Genomic DNA, 15,855 nt, shown 5'->3' with positions numbered 1-15,855 from the left:
AGACTCATTGCCAAGTATTTTCAAACTAACTGCTACTGTCTCTCGGTTTATGCTGACTCAGCGTTATTCCATTGCTCCTTATGGCCCTGCCTCTTCACGTTTCCTTTGTTCTTGCTCTGGTGTGTGCGCTGATGAAATTTCTCTGTCACATTGTGTGTTACGTCACCTCATCTCTCAGGTCATAAAAATGTGTAAGTGTTCTGCAGGCTTAACACAGGCTGTAACACACGCTGTATGTTATCAAGTTGCTTGGAACAACTCTTCCTTCCGTCCTGGTTGTCAAGCTCTTAACACCTGCGTGACGTGGTGTCATTCCTCAGTGTTTAACTTCAGGTGCTTATTTGCAGTGCAAACCAAGTGTGATTGCTTCTGCAAGTCTAAGAAGTGGCTATAAGATGTCATATTATATACATGTCTTTAAGGATAAGTTTTAGTGTTGGCTTCTTTGACTATGGAACTTGATAAACATGCAATTTTCTGTGTTCAAAAAGTGCCTTGAATTAGTTAGTTACTGAAATTCTTTAGGGCAGATCGAGGCACATAATTTTGGCCTACTACATATATAATAGCAGTATATTAAATAATTAAAATCATGGAATTGAACAGCTAAAAGGGTCATTCGGTTTAGATAGCTAATAGGTAAGCCCGAGGAGAAATCCCCCGCCCTCGTCATACAGTGTGGGAGGGAGGGGATGAGAATCCAGGGCTTTTAATTGCTAGCCTTTCGCTTCTTTTGCCACATCTAGTGTAGCCCTGAAAAACAGTCTCCGTCCGCTTGCACGCAGGCTGCCAGGGGACTGCTAGGCTCTGCTGGATTATCACCAGGAGTGTATCTAAGGCCAGTATGCAATATACGGGTCTTGGGGTCATTCACTGTAACATTTGTCATTCCGATGACTTACAAGTTCACGTTCCTCCTGATGAGCCTAAAGCCACAGTGTGACCCAGGATTGTATATCCAGAATCTCTCAAGATGCCCATTTATGATATTTTATCTAGGAAAACAGTGGCCAGGATATTTCAGTCCATGGTAACATATTAAAATATAGCTACATGGGGTAGGTAGTATAAAAAAACAAAAAACATACTTTTTTGATATCGTTAATTGAGGTGTCTCTGATATTATGATATTTCTATTAAAGATAATCATAATATCTTGAATAGGAAAGGAAAATAAAATTCTTAGCTTCCGAAATATGATTTAAAAGAATGTGAAACCATATTGATCAGTGCTGCTATGCATACTACAAACTTTATAGATCTTTGAAATATCTGAATCTAGAACCTGTGTGATGTTGCCCATATTAGCATATGCAAAATCACTCTGTAATAACTCAAATTTTATATTTTAGGTTATGCCAAAAAATATTTTTCAAAGAAATGTATATGACAAAAATAGAATGGGAATATCTGGTTTAGCAAAAGTAAGAGTAAAGGTCCTTTAATATTTCTTTATTTCTGATGTAATTTACATTTAATTTAAATAGTTTTTCCCCCTAAAGTTCTTCAATGACCTTTAACATCAAGGTATATAGAAATATTCAGGTCTATTTTAATAAGATATATTTGAAACTAAGTACCCTGAATTATCAAAATAAAATAGTTGGTTTTCATTATGTTTTAAGTGCACGTTCTAGAAAATAAAAACATCATGTTAACATCCTTAGAATTTTTTTAGACTGCTTGCTTTCCCTTTTTTATTCTAGTCCTCAAACGTCATAGAGGGTAGAAATTAAATGATGGGCATGCATGGCTTAATTTATTTCTTCATTTGGGTGGTCAAAGACCATTATGAGAACATTGTCAGGGATTCTTTTCCTCAAAGGATGTTACTGCTACATGCTCATAAATATGTATGTAAACGTGTTTGTGGTTTAAATTCCCAGAAAAATATTCTTATATAAAATATGAAGATGCAGTGTTTGTTGTCTGAATGCTTCTGTTACATCTGTAAATGTGGATGCGTTTTAAAGTCAACAAAGTTTTGGTGACAGTAAAAGAAAACGGAGCATTCACAGATAAATGATCCTAATAACCCCTTTTCCCTTTTTTAATTCTCTAGACTTCATGATATGTTTTTATAATGCATATATGTCATTACTTCCACGAGAGGGAGTGTTGCATCATTTTATAACCCAAATAAGTTGATAATTAATATAACTGATCAAAATTTCAGGTCAGCTATGAAAGTAATTCAGCCCATCTTGGAACATTCTCTCATTGTTTGTATGTGCTAGTCAGCATCACAGCAACCAAGGAGCCTCTCAGAGATCAGCCTTTCAGACACCTCAATGCGTATTTTCAATGTAATGATTTATCTCAAATGCCTTTAGTAGTGCTGGCATATCAAATAAGCCTAATGATATAAATTAAATTTAATTCCCTGGGTAATTTTACCTAAGCAGAATAAAATTCAAGAAGAAGAAGTAACATTTTTCTTTAGCACAGGTAGAAATCAGAAAACCTACCGTTCTATGAGAAATTGAGGATGCCTTTAAAAAAATAGTCTGACTGGAAATGTAAAAAAAAAATGAAATTTTCTGACATTTACTTGTAAAGCGACTGGAATAGTAAGGAATGGGATTTGAACTCTGGGAGTCAGTAGACCTGCCTTAAACTTTGAGTTACACAAAGCAAGACCTCTTTGGGTGTGTTTCTTCTCCATAATTTGAAGATTTTGGCCTATTTAATACCTACGGTCATTCTGTTCTGAAATTCTGTGAAATAAGTAGGCTTTGGGATTTTCTTTAGATAAAATGGATCGCTGCTATTGCTTGGGAGCAAAGATTAAGACAGCAAAATGTATTAAAAGAAGGTTTTGGAGAAATAACTCATGAGAGGTCGTGGCATTCAAGTCTCTGTCCCAGCCCCTTGTTGTCCGGAGTCACTTTCACTCGTCTGACCCCTCTCTGTGCTGTTATTACTCAGGCCAGGTGGTGTCCAGAGGTCCCCTGAGCTTTGCTGCCGAGCACACGGTGCATGACGCGGCTTCCTGCAGCAAAGCTGACCCTTAGTTGCTGGGAGAGTATCCATACTTCTGTCTCTCCGCTACACCCTACTTTATCTTCCCCTCTGCCCTAAATTGTAAGGGAACAAACTTAGAAATGTTACCTTTCAGTTTTTTAAATGTTTTATTCTTTTGGTTGCTCTTCCTTTTAAAGATATTATTAGAAGCTATCACTATTCTTACTGGCTCATTGGGTAGATCTAAAAAAATACCTGGAAAGTTTACAAATGTCTTTGGAAAAGACAGTTTTTCTTTTACTTTTTTTCTCTGAAATTTCTCTACAATTTTCCGATCTTGGGACTCAAAAAGACTATTAAAATTCTCATGAGGCTTTACTTATACATTGTCATGTGACATTTAACCCACACTAGTAGCCCTTGGCTGTCCGTCTCTCCTTCTGCTGCTCTGTCCGCTGCCACTCAGGACTGTGTCGGCTGACGTGGCTGTTCTTTCCACGTTACCACTGACCCGCCCACCTCAGTCCCATCATACCTGCTTGTGGTCTCATAACTTCTGCAGTTCATTACAGCTCTTGGTTATTGGTGTTGTTCTCTCTCCAAAGAGTTTTCAGTAACAGGCGTGGTTACCATCGTTTCCAAATCAAAAATTGGGAAATCTAATCTAACAAAAGATCTTTTTTCTTATTTATGCATTTCCTTTAATGAATCATATTCTCAAGTGCCAAAATAAACATTAGATGAAATGCCTGTATTGAAAAGTACAAATTTGTTTTGCCGTATTTCTGATTTGCCATGTTATCATTGGTTTGCCATATTTCTGACCTTTTTCTAAAACCTCTTTGCTCTTGTTCCTAAACTTTTTCTAACATTGTTTTCAAGCTCTCAGGGTCAGTTCAATTAATGGGTGATTTTAAATATCTAGAAATGAGTAAATTATGCCCAAGGTTAAAGTATTATTTATGTTAATGATACAGTGTTGGAATAAGAAATATTTAATCCCCCCTTCAAAATACAACTCTGTAATTACCCAGAGTTCTGTACATGTGTTTGCAGACACTTCTATAGAAAACCATGAAGTTTCTGCATATCTTTATGCTCTTATACCCATGAATCTAGTTCTTCAGGAGCTTCAGCTAGGACCGTGAATCAGGACAACTGGGTAGACTCTGATTTATGGTGGATTCCTGATTACAGATTTCTCTGTTTTATCGGAGAGCAGCTGAGATGCCAATTTTTATCCGAGAGCCAATGCAACCTTACAGAGCCCCATGCAAAAATGTAGTTGTGGAGGAAAAGACAGGAAGGGTGTAAAGTTCTAGGGGAATAACATGAAGGCATTCTAGACCTCACCGGCCTACGCAGCCTGGGGTGAGTTTGAAGAGAAACAGAAAAACGTTCCTTGTATTAACAGCAGTTAGAACTTACAGCAGGTGCTAAGGTTTTATTACTTTTAACCACCAAAGACATCTCATGCTTTTGATTAGATGTTTCCTAATTCAAGAAAAGCAAATGGTCACTATCCAGGAATTAACTCATTTATTCAAAAACACTAAACACTTGCTAACCAGGCACTCTGCTTAGCTCTAGAGCAACACATTAGTAGTGGGTTAAACAGACATGGTTCCTGCCCTTGTGGAGTTCACCGTAGAAGCACCATTACCTCCTCGTTTCTTAACCTCTATTTAAGCTTCACAAATTATGGCCGGTTCTTAAAGTAACAGCAGTAGTGACGTGTCTGCATTAACCTGTCTGCTGAGTTTTCCAATGTGATCCCTGTGCCTCGGTGTCAGTGGTTGTGAGAACAGCTTGTACAGTTTTGCTCCTCGTGGTTTTTATGCCATTGTCTATTCTCACTGTATGCTCTGTGTCGAAGCAGCAGAGTTGTACTGAAGATGCGTTGTCGTGTTTTTGCCGTGTAAAAAGATTTTTTCCAATCATAGCATAACAGGATGTCGAATGGCCGAGGTAATGTGTTGTTTTTTTTCTGCCATAATTTCCACAGCAGGAATTATGCACATTTGTATGTGGGGAAAAGAGGGTTTTTACCATCTCCATGTTGAAAGTCCATGTGGCATGAAGAAATCTTTTCCCTTAATTTTTTGTTGGTGTTGTTGTTATTGTTGCCGTCCTTTTTTAAAAATCCATATCGTCACTCAAATGAGAAATACTTGCAATTAAGTAGTACCTGAGCTTGCTTACCTGTTGCCCATTAGTGAATTTTTCATCTAAATGTTTATTCACCATACTGCAGAAAATGATCTACTTTCAATGATCGTTAATTATTCATCGTTTCTGATTCACCCAACCGTAATGTTTCTATCTTTAAGGAGTAGTAGACTTATGGTTTTTGTGAGGTATGTGTATGTCAGTTATTGAAAATCGTGTTGTGTGTGCGCTCATGGTGTTTTTGAAATCATGCTTTTTTTTACTTTATCTCCTTTAAAAGACAACATAATAATTCTTTTTTTAATAATTAAACTAATTTAGTAAATTCAAGATGGAGGCGCTTTCCTACTGATTATGCTTCCACCTCAGAAGATGAATTTGGATCAAACCGTAATTCCCCTAAACATACCCGTCTACGTACTTCTCCAGCCCTGAAAACCACTCGGTTGCAGAGCTCTGGGTCAGCAATGCCTACGAGTTCTTCGTTCAAGCACCGGATCAAAGAGCAGGAAGACTACATCCGCGACTGGACTGCGCACCGAGAGGAGATAGCCAGGTTGGTTTGGTGGGTTGTCTTTGAGAGTTAAACTTTTTTGCCAACATTTCAGCTTGATAACAAATTGAGCTTGTACCTGATTGGGATGAATGGTCCAAGAGATGAAATCCACCGGTAACTGAACTAACTTAGTTTTGTCGGATGTAAATATTACTTTCCATCCATTATTTTTTCAGATTTTCCAGTGCCAGTGCTACTAACAGAATTGTGGAATTAATTTATTTTTACGACATTTTTATTTCTAGCAGAGATGCAAATGAGTTAATATAACTTTTCAAAGGGAGTTAGTATCAGCTCTACATACTTAAGAATTATGTAGCTAACTTCTTTTTTAGTTTCACCTGTCAAAGAGGTAACAGTGTCCTTGTTAGAGGTATGTTGTTAATGTTCTCTGGAGAGTTAGAGTGGGCGGGTTTTTCCTCACACTTTTATGAGTTTATTGTTTAGTTCAGCCTGGTAATAATTAAATCAAAATATGTTTATTTTCGGTGTTCAATAAATGTCTTTATTATAACCTTTAGGTTATATAATAAAAAGTAAAATCCATGCTGCAGGTGTGATTTTTAACCGATAACTGATTGTGGTTGAACGTTGACAGAGGCTGTAATCAAACATGCTATAGTGGTTAAAATAAAACTTCTTTAAAGCTTGTGAGACATTAACTTTTATTGCAGTAGACCATATGTTACCTAAACGTTCTCACCATATATATGCTAAAATTATGAAGTCTTACATTTGGCAACATTATTAAAGAATTCTATATTAGTCCACAGATGCTTTGAAAAACCCCAACAGACTAACAATATAATGTTCTTTATCTTTTTTTTTCTTTCTCTGTTCACTCCTGTGAATTGGGGGGTTTGACTTATTTTAATATAATATTTAGAGTTTTTGTCTTCAATGATAGTTTACTTATAATTCCTTAATTGCTTGTAAATCTCAGAGAACTGCCCTTCTAATCCCACGGTGCTGCTTAACCATTGTTATTTTACCATATAAATAGCATTCCCGTGAGAATAACTGTTGAAGCATGGAAACCCCATTCTAGTCAGAGAAAGGGCCGGGATTCTGGGCCCACAAAATGCCTATACTGAGAGGCCATTGACACCTTTTTTATTCCTGTGAACATAGCTGGCAACAGCAGGCCTTGCTCCTGTCTCCTCCGTTTGTCCTTTATGGGGGAGATGGCCCACCGCTCAAGTTCAAGTTCTACCTCAGGGACCAAGGGTGTATGTCTTAGGAGGCTGCCTCTCTCAAGTTCTCGACACCAACTAGAATGACTGAACACTTTCTTGGCCAAACCCACATCCTTGCCCCCAAACAGAAGAGAGGAAAAGGAACAGGAACAGTGTATTTTCCCTTGGTCCCACTGTGGTATTATGTGCCTTTTATTACTATTGTCTGTGTGTGTTTTATTTTCTAGAGCGGGGCTCTAAGGCCAAGCGCATTAACCTTGAATGCTTGATTGTATGCCTTCTCCCTGCAGCTTGTCAGTAGTACAGTATTAACAAAACTTGCCTTTGAGATTTTAATTTTTCGAGATACATTTTTCTGCCATATATCTCAAAGCCAGAGAAGTTTTTATTTTTACTTTTTAAGAATCAAAAAAAAAAAAAACCAACAAAAAACCCCCAGATGGATAGGAAGGAGAGAAAGCATGGAAGGAAATAAAGTTTAGGTTGATATTTAGTGTTCCTTAGTGTTCCTCTAGGACACTGGTCAGGTTGCCTAACCGAAGAAGGTTTATTTTGAAATAGCTCTGAGTCACAGACTGAATGGAATGGGAGAAGTAGTTTGATTTCCCTGAACAGGTTACCCCCATTCTGGGGGCAGTCCTCACTGAGAAGTAGTGAGTAAGGATATTTTATTTCGAAATCATAATGGTGATTTTAATTTATTCCAAGATGTTTTGTGCTTTGGCAATATTCTTGTTGTTTAGAATTTAGGGCTATATCACTTAACCAGCGCTTTGTCCATCTCTACATAGTAATTATTTACCTGCATGTAAACTTAAAGCACAAAAACAGGGTCCATTTGGAATATAAAGTGTATAAGCAAAATACTATATTTGGTTTTCCATTAAAAAAAGAAACTTTTTCTGGGTACCTCTGATAATATGGTTTTGGTAGTTCCTGCATTAGTTTCTCTATTATAACATGGATACAAATTTCCTTCTAGTAGAAATTTGATAGATATATTGGTTTTATGAATTTTAGAATAAACAAAGCTATAATACCACCTTTACAGATGACCAAATAAAAGTACATTTAACCTGTCCTAGCTGGTGTGGCTCAGTGGATTGAGTGCTAGCCTATGAACCAAAGGGTCACTGGTTCGATTCCCAGTCAAGGCATATGCCTGGGTTGCTGGCCAGGTCTCCAGTAGGGGGCGTGTGAGAAGCAACCACACATTGATGTTTTTCTACCTCTCTTTCTCCCTCCCTTCCTCTCTGTCTAAAAATAAATAAATAAAACTTTAAAAAATACATTTAACCTAAAAATTATACTAGAAGATGATTCTATTTCCATTTGAATCAGAATGTGCTTAAAGACATTTCATTGTTTTAGAGTCATTATTGCACATACCACTGTAACATTACATCATTTTAGGAGAAGTTTGAATTAATATCTTATTAACAGAATATCTTATTTTGAGCCTTAGCAACAAGTTTATTATGGCTATATTACATAAGAGAATTAAATGATGAAGGTGATGTCATGTTTTAGCCTACTCTGGACTGGATATTATTTGCAAAGGTCATAACATTTTGCTTTATATACCTCTGAAGTTCTGTTTTGGATCATATTTACATATATATACATATATATACTTTTTATATATATTATGTACAGACATACCTTGGAGACATTGCGAGGCAGCTTCAGACCACCGCAGTAAAGCAAGTGGCACAATAGAGTACATGTAAACTTTTGCTGGTGGAGGGTCTTGCCCTCAATTTATAAAAAAACACAACATCTGTGAAGCACAATAAATCAAAGTGCAATAAAGTGAGGTGTGCCTGCATGTGTACATAGTTCCCACACACTCTACAAAGAAGTCTTAACCAACTCCTCTGAGCATGGCAGAGGCTTTAGCCTGAGTGGGCCGTGAAGGTGACTTGGACGTGGATCCAAGTCAAAGGAAGTTCACAGTCAAAGGAAGAAAGTGAAGGTGTGAAAGGACCTGATAGAAGGCAGAGTGACAGGAGAGGTTTAAAAAAGTATGAAGCTTTGCTCAGGTGTAAGATGTGAAGGAGTACAGTGAAGGGAAGACCAGGCTGAAGACAGCGCCAAGCCAGACTGATAGCGGGAGACTGTGAATGCCAGCTAAGGAGTGTTGTGCATGTGATTTCAAGTTCAAAGGATAGTTACCGTTCAGATTGTTCAGTTTTGCAACAATTCCCAGTACTGCACTCTGCTTTCATCATAGTCCCTGGCCCGAGGGCACCTTATGCTACTTCTCTGTGTGTATTTGCACTGTCTCAAATACTGCTCCCTGAGTGAGGACAGCACTGTCCCATCGGGTGACTTCAGGCCATCTTCTTTTAACTGGCAGGCGCTGTGTCTCTGGTGGAAATGGAATGGTGCTTAGTATTTTTAATGAAATTTTTCTCATTCAATTAAGAAACATTTATTGATGGCCAGCTGTGTGCTGAGACCTTCAAAGCTATCCTTTTACCATTACCTTTTTATTTATGACTTGTTCTATATATATATTTATATGCATATAAGTATTTATAAGCATATTTATGAGCCTAGTTTTACGGCTCTTTCCACATTTCACCAAATATAGCTTCTCTGTGGTGCTAAGCTAGCATTTGGAGTTTGTTTCATTGACAGTGGGAAGTACCTCTTTCTTTATAATTAAATACCTCTTTTGGTGGCCAGAAGCAAATTCCAGTAATTCATTTCTTGTCTTGAGCCACTCATTAAATTGCTCTGGCTGCCCAAGAGAAGTCTCCAATTTCAGCTCATTATTCTCCCACCCTGAGCCAGCCTTTTGTGGCTCATATTACCTGTTCGTCCCAGTTCCTCACACTTTCACTGAAGGTCCACAGGAGATGTGGTTTGCCATAATTCTTTCATTAAGGTTTTGCAGTATTGGGTCAGAATGCCACCCCCATGTAATAAATATAACTGACAGCTTCCTCCAAGAGTAGAGAAAGATGTTATTGGTAGGAAACGTTTTTGTGAACCTTCCCTATAGACTGCACTTAGAGTTAAAGATTAACCATTGAGAGCTTGATTTTTTCATAATAGTGTCAGGTTCAACACACTTTTTAGGAATGGTCCTTGAATGTTTCTTGTTAAACTGATTTTATATTTTATCACTTGTTCTTTTAAAACTAGACTAAATTATTAGTTAAAAGCTAAGTAATTGAAGTTGCAGTTATGATCTCTCATCCACTGTGAAAGAAAGCAACAAGCTGTTTGATTTGTCGTCATTAGCTTCAGTGGGAGGACTCTAAAGCTAGTGAACTTCATTCATAGCTCCTCCGTCCCTTTCTTCCGGTAATAGCAAGGGTAACCACATCGTAATGGTTTGTAGGTGTATCCTTTCGAATTCTACTTAGATATAAAAACTTTTGAAAGTTCATATGCTATTAAAAAGATAAAGCAGACTTTACCCCTTTATAGTTCATTTAAAACCTAAAAGAGTGTTTTTGTTGTTGGCAATTTAAATCAATAAAATCTGATTTCCATTTTTAGATCACACTAGTAAATATTGCATGTTTAATAAGGTATATATTTCACAAGGACTCTGATTTTCAGTATTTCTTTTAAACTTCCAGTACACCCAAAACCTGTTTTAATATATTTTCACTCCTGTACTTAACCCTTTGGTGAAAAAATGACTTTTAATTCATTTAAACAAGAGAGTGGTATTACTGAGATCCTTTATGTAAGAAAATCCCAAACTTCCTCATATTATCCCACCTTTTTACAAGTAATGCACATTTATTTCTACCCAAACTTTTGAAATTGGATCATGGGTTCTGACACTGAGGAAGATGAGGAATTAGCACTGATGTTGTAGACCTTAACCTTTAACTGTATTTCCTTCCTTTGGGACTGTTGTCCTGTTCACATTTTCTAAAAAGGAAATGAAATGTGAAAATTTGTTTATTAGTTTTCCAAAATCGAAGGCTTGAGTTTTGTTAGTATTGCAGATGAAGCAGATGGATTGCAAAGCTCCAAACAAAATGTGTCAGTTTAGAATGTCCTCCTCTACCAGATTCGATGCTGTGGAGACTGAGAATAAGAACCGACATTATAAACATGGAGTTTAAAGAGCACAGATACAAGAGATGTGAGGAAAGCATCACACAATTGATTTGTGAGCTTAGATTTAACAACCTTAGGAAAAGCTTCATGCCCTATATTGGACTATGAATCTGCTATTTCTACTGGAAGATATTAATAAATTGTATTTTTAATATAACTTGCCTTTTACTAATACTGGTTTCAGTAGATGTTGCGATTTTTAAGCAGCGTGGATTTAAATTCATTTAATGGCCTATATTATTAAGTCAACTTTAAATTAGGAACGGCCACACAAAGAAACAGCTGGTGAACACACAGCATACCTGCAAATTAAAAGGCTTTTTGGTGTCTCTTAACTGAACAATATTGTGTTGTATATACACTGAGTTGTTCATTTTAATACAGTTTTACTACATGACATGTTGGGATTGCCGTGGTCTGTGTTTTTTCTAATTAATTCATACTACTTTGTACAAATGTCAGAAGTTTCATTGTACATGTATGTGCATAAAAAACCTTTAAAGAATAAATGGGTTTTTGGAGAAGCTGATGATTATTTTTTATCTCATTGAGCCTGGTTATTCTGTTCTGATCCTACTTCTTTCATTTCAGGAAATTGCAAGATCTGAATATATTATCGAAGGAAACACATTAAACCCTTTTTCAAAAGAATTGTATCAGTGGTTAACCAATTTTTAAAAATTACATATAGAATGGTAATGCCAGATGTAGCATGACATAAGATCTGGTTAGATCACTTACTACTTGTGATCTTCACCCAAAAATGGTCACATAACCTCCGCTTAGCCTCACTTTCCTCATCTGTCAAACAAGATCAGTACCTCTCTTACAGGTGGTTGTGGGAATTAAATGAGTTGATGAATATGAGGCTTTTTAATGGTGCTCATTATATTATAATATAATGGTTTTGACTACATCATGTTTTACTATAATGTGCTCATTACGTTTTTCTAACCTTCTTAGGACAGGGACCCTATCTGCTTCGTTACCTCTTAGTGCCTAGCACAGTGCCTGATGCATAATAAGGGACCAATAAAACCGTGTACCTGTAAATTAAAAAGGCACTGGCCACAGATGGCTTCTGTTGGGCCACAACCCTCAACTTAGCCTCTTGTTTTCAATTTATAGTTAAATTTTTATGCAATTACTGCATTCTTTGTAAGTGTTTCAAGCTCACATTTTGCATAAGTTAAAAAAATGCTACTTTGGACTTTTAAAGTTGCAAGGAGCTTTCACGTGTACTTTCAGAATGTTCTGTCTCTCTCAAACCTTCCCTGTGGAAACGGCCAAAATGGAGTTCACGTGCAGCGGCCGCGTAACTTAGAAAACTTCCAAGTCTCCTTGAACTGGAACTTTTTTGAGAAAAACATTCGTATCAGTGGTAGATTTTGTAAGTTCCCGCCCTCTTAAAAATGTAGCAGTAAAGGAAACATTTCTTCTTTTGATGATCATTTAGTTCTTCATCCCTTGCGGCTGATAACACGTGTGGGTGGCTTTACGGAAATGAGCTCTACGCCTGGGGTCCGGTCCCGCGGTGGCCACCTTCCACACAGGCAGCTACAACCTCAAGTTGTGTGGTCACGAGCAGGCCACTCGGCTTCTCTGAGAATGTGTCCTGATTTGTAATCAGTTAGAGAAGTCCTCTAAGTCTTAGGTCTGGGGTACACATCTTTGGAGACGAAACATGCATAGCTGGTGGTTTCTAGAGCTGTTATTTAAAAGGGCTTAACCTGCTTTTCTAAAACTTGCCAGGATCAGCCAAGATCTCGCTCTCATTGCTCGGGAAATCAACGACGTAGCGGGAGAGATAGACTCGGTGACGTCCTCGGGCACCGCCCCCAGCACCACAGTAAGCACTGCTGCTACCACCCCTGGCTCTGCCATAGACACTAGAGAAGAGGTAGGAGACCCTCATGGAGCGATGCATAAGGTTCTTTCTTTTCTTTATTTCTTTTGCTTTTAGCTTCTCGCTTAATTTCTTTTACTCACATCCTCCCTCCCCGTGTGCACGAAGCTCTGCATTTTCCGTCTTTGCTTTCACAGATCTCTCTCATGTTTGGTAACACCACTAGCCAAGGCTAACACTGGATCTGCTGTTAACAGGAAGTTGTGATATTATTTCAAAGAAGTACTTTGCTAATTATTGGTGCATAGTTTTACTGAAAATGTGAGCATAAATGGTATGTGAAAAGCAAATCTGATAAAGTTATTATATAAATCTTCTATAAAGTTTGGCCATGAAATACCTCATTTTGAAAGGTATTTTCAAAGCTAGTGAACTAGGAGATAGCTCTCATAGCAAAGAAAGAAAAATTCTACAGTGTTCGTACTTTAAGCATTCTGTTGATGCATATACACGCACTCACAAACACACGGACACACAAGCATACTTTGAAAATCGAAATGTATGTATACATACACAAATACAGGGGTTGGGCAAAAGCAGCTTTATAGTCATGTGTGCAAAACGGTTTATTCTTGTATTATCATTTATCAGTTATTGTATTATTTTCCACGGGAACAACCGTAAACCTCCGTCTGCCCACCTCTGTATATACTCAGTCTTGAAACATCCTTGTAAACTCTGCAGGATGTAAGTTAGCAGAAGGACCCTTGTCCTTCCAAAGCCAGGGCTCCTGCTCTCCAACTGTAGGGGCAGCCGTCACCTACCATTGCTCCAGGAGGCACCTTTAACATGTGACACAAAATTGATGGTACCCTGGTTGAGTTGGCTCTACTGACTGGCATTTGAAAGAGTGAAGGTTTGTCAGAACAAAGCCACACTCGTTTGTTTACTTATCTTCTGGCTGTTTGGGGCTACAGCATCAAATAACAGTGTTGCACAGAGACTGGTCGGCCGCAAAGCCGAAAATATTTATTCTCTGGCCCTTTGCAGAAAAAAAAAATTGCCAGCCTCTAATACTGATGATTCCACTTCCTTACTTTAGAAAATAAAGTTCTCAATAGTAACCAAAAATGGCTAGCCTTTTTGACAAACTTAATTCTGGTAAACTATGCTAATACTATCTTTGGTTGCTTTTTGTCATGCATGTGCCTTTTATAATCTAATTCTTGAATGGTCGTGGTTTTGTTGTTGTTTTTGTTGTTTTTTTTTTTTTTTTTTTGGTTTTTCCACCCTTTATGTGGTTGTCTAATTTGGTGAATGATGCTTCATCCATCTGTGTAGTTTTGTTACCACACTGATCAATTGTAAATGTATGTAAAGTCATCCTTGTTGGTGAAAAACAAAAGGATCTTGGTGGCAAGACATACACGGTTCCTCCGGTACATTTACAACGATAAAGCTAATATTTTCTCAGCTAACTAAATTTTATCTAACATGATTATATATTCACTCAGACCCAGTAAAATCATCCAAACATCTCATTGAAGAGACTTTTTTTTTATTTTATTTCTGAATATCATTCTAGGGTTTATTCCTTCTTCAGTAAACCTTAGTTACTTTGTAGTGTATGTGCATAATTTGCACTGTAGGTGGCAGTATATCCTTTTTGTTGGAACATGTAGTTGCTGTAGCATTGTCAGAAGTTTATCTGATTAAGACCAAAATGCTTATTTTGTGGATTTCAAGTTTTTTCCTTTTGTAAGCTTAATTGGAATTTGCAATTTATGTATCTGTGAAGAAATTTGTCACCAGGATTTGGTGAGAAAAAAAAAGGAAAAAACAAGATAGGAAACTAAAAAAAAAGGTTATTTTCCTCTGGTAAGGCAATGTGAGTAAAATGATCTCCTTGTCCATCTACATGGCCAGTTTTCAATCTTACCGCCTGTTTTCATTTGGGGGAAATCTCATCTACAAAAGAATCAAATTTCTAATACCTATCTATTTTGGATTTTGAAAATAAAATCTATGTAGATGAACATCTATTCTATAAAACAGACACCTTTGAAATACTTATAAAAAGAAAGAGTAATTGGTTTATTGAAGATATCATGCTTCTCTTACTACTTGAGAATGAAATAACTTTTGTTTAATCATAAAAAATTATAATGCCAATACCTGTGCTTTTTCAAGTCATTCTCATAAGGGTTTGTTTGCTCTTGTCCTACTAGTTGGTTGATCGTGTTTTTGATGAAAGTCTCAACTTCCGCAAGATCCCCCCACTGGTTAATTCTAAAACACCGGAAGGAAACAACTGTCGATCTGGTGACTCAAGGCCCCAGCCAACGGAGCCGCCCGATCACCTGACCATTACAAGGCGGAGGACCTGGAGCAGAGATGAAGTGAGTGAGCCACAGCCAGTGTTAACCCCTGGCAGGGGCGGGGTGTCCCCCCTGTGGGGAGGGGGGAAGCTGTTGGATAAACAGGGCCGGGGCTCATCTCGGGGTAGAATGGAATTGCATCTTGACACCACCTCCTGTGCAAATTATGAACTCCAGATGAATCTGGTCTCTAACAGGTGAAAACAACACTTTCAAACTGGTAGAAAAAAAGATTCTAAATAGCTTTCAACATTCCAGTAGGCATTGATTTTTTAAAAGACAGAAAATGTTCTCACTTTAAAAGATTGATAAGTTTGAGTATATAAAGGACTATTGTGAAACATACAGCTAACAAAGGTATATTAACAAAGATCCAGAAGATATGAAGAACGCTTACCAAACATTTAGAAAAACAAAACAACCCGATAGAAAAATCTGGGAGAAAAAACCAAAACATGAACCAACACATGAGGTAACTGAGGAGTGATGCGCAGAGGCGGCGCCGGTGCCAGTGGAGGGGCCGGTAGAAGGAGGAGACCGGAAGGGGCAGTCGGCAGAAGGGTGTGCTCCTAGGCGGGCATTGTGTATCCCGGACTTAAGGAACAGGAGCTGAAAGTCAGCATGCATAAATACCCAGGTTTTCAATAGGACCGAGTA

General features: G+C 37.7%; 1 protein-coding gene across 12 annotated transcripts in view; it reads left to right on the top strand.

The window, feature by feature from the left end:
* The window catches only part of CEP170 (centrosomal protein 170), a 99,870-nt gene that overhangs the window by 75,636 nt on the left and 8,379 nt on the right, over positions 1-15,855 (top strand). For 5 of the 12 annotated variants that reach the window (XM_036016147.1, XM_028531100.2, XM_036016151.1 and 2 more), the window contains 3 exons: positions 5,455-5,689; positions 12,727-12,904; positions 15,049-15,219. In XM_036016147.1, coding sequence (XP_035872040.1) covers positions 5,455-5,689; positions 12,727-12,904; positions 15,049-15,219 — 584 coding nt within the window. The remainder of the gene's footprint in view (positions 1-5,454; positions 5,690-12,726; positions 12,905-15,048; positions 15,220-15,855) is intronic. The other 7 variants (XM_036016145.1, XM_036016150.1, XM_036016149.1 and 4 more) reach the window with 5 other exon arrangements.

The sequence above is a fragment of the Phyllostomus discolor genome, chromosome 15, assembly GCF_004126475.2.
Source record: "Phyllostomus discolor isolate MPI-MPIP mPhyDis1 chromosome 15, mPhyDis1.pri.v3, whole genome shotgun sequence".
Classification (NCBI taxonomy): Eukaryota; Metazoa; Chordata; class Mammalia; order Chiroptera; family Phyllostomidae; genus Phyllostomus; species Phyllostomus discolor.
This window is presented reverse-complemented; position numbering and strand designations above follow the sequence as displayed.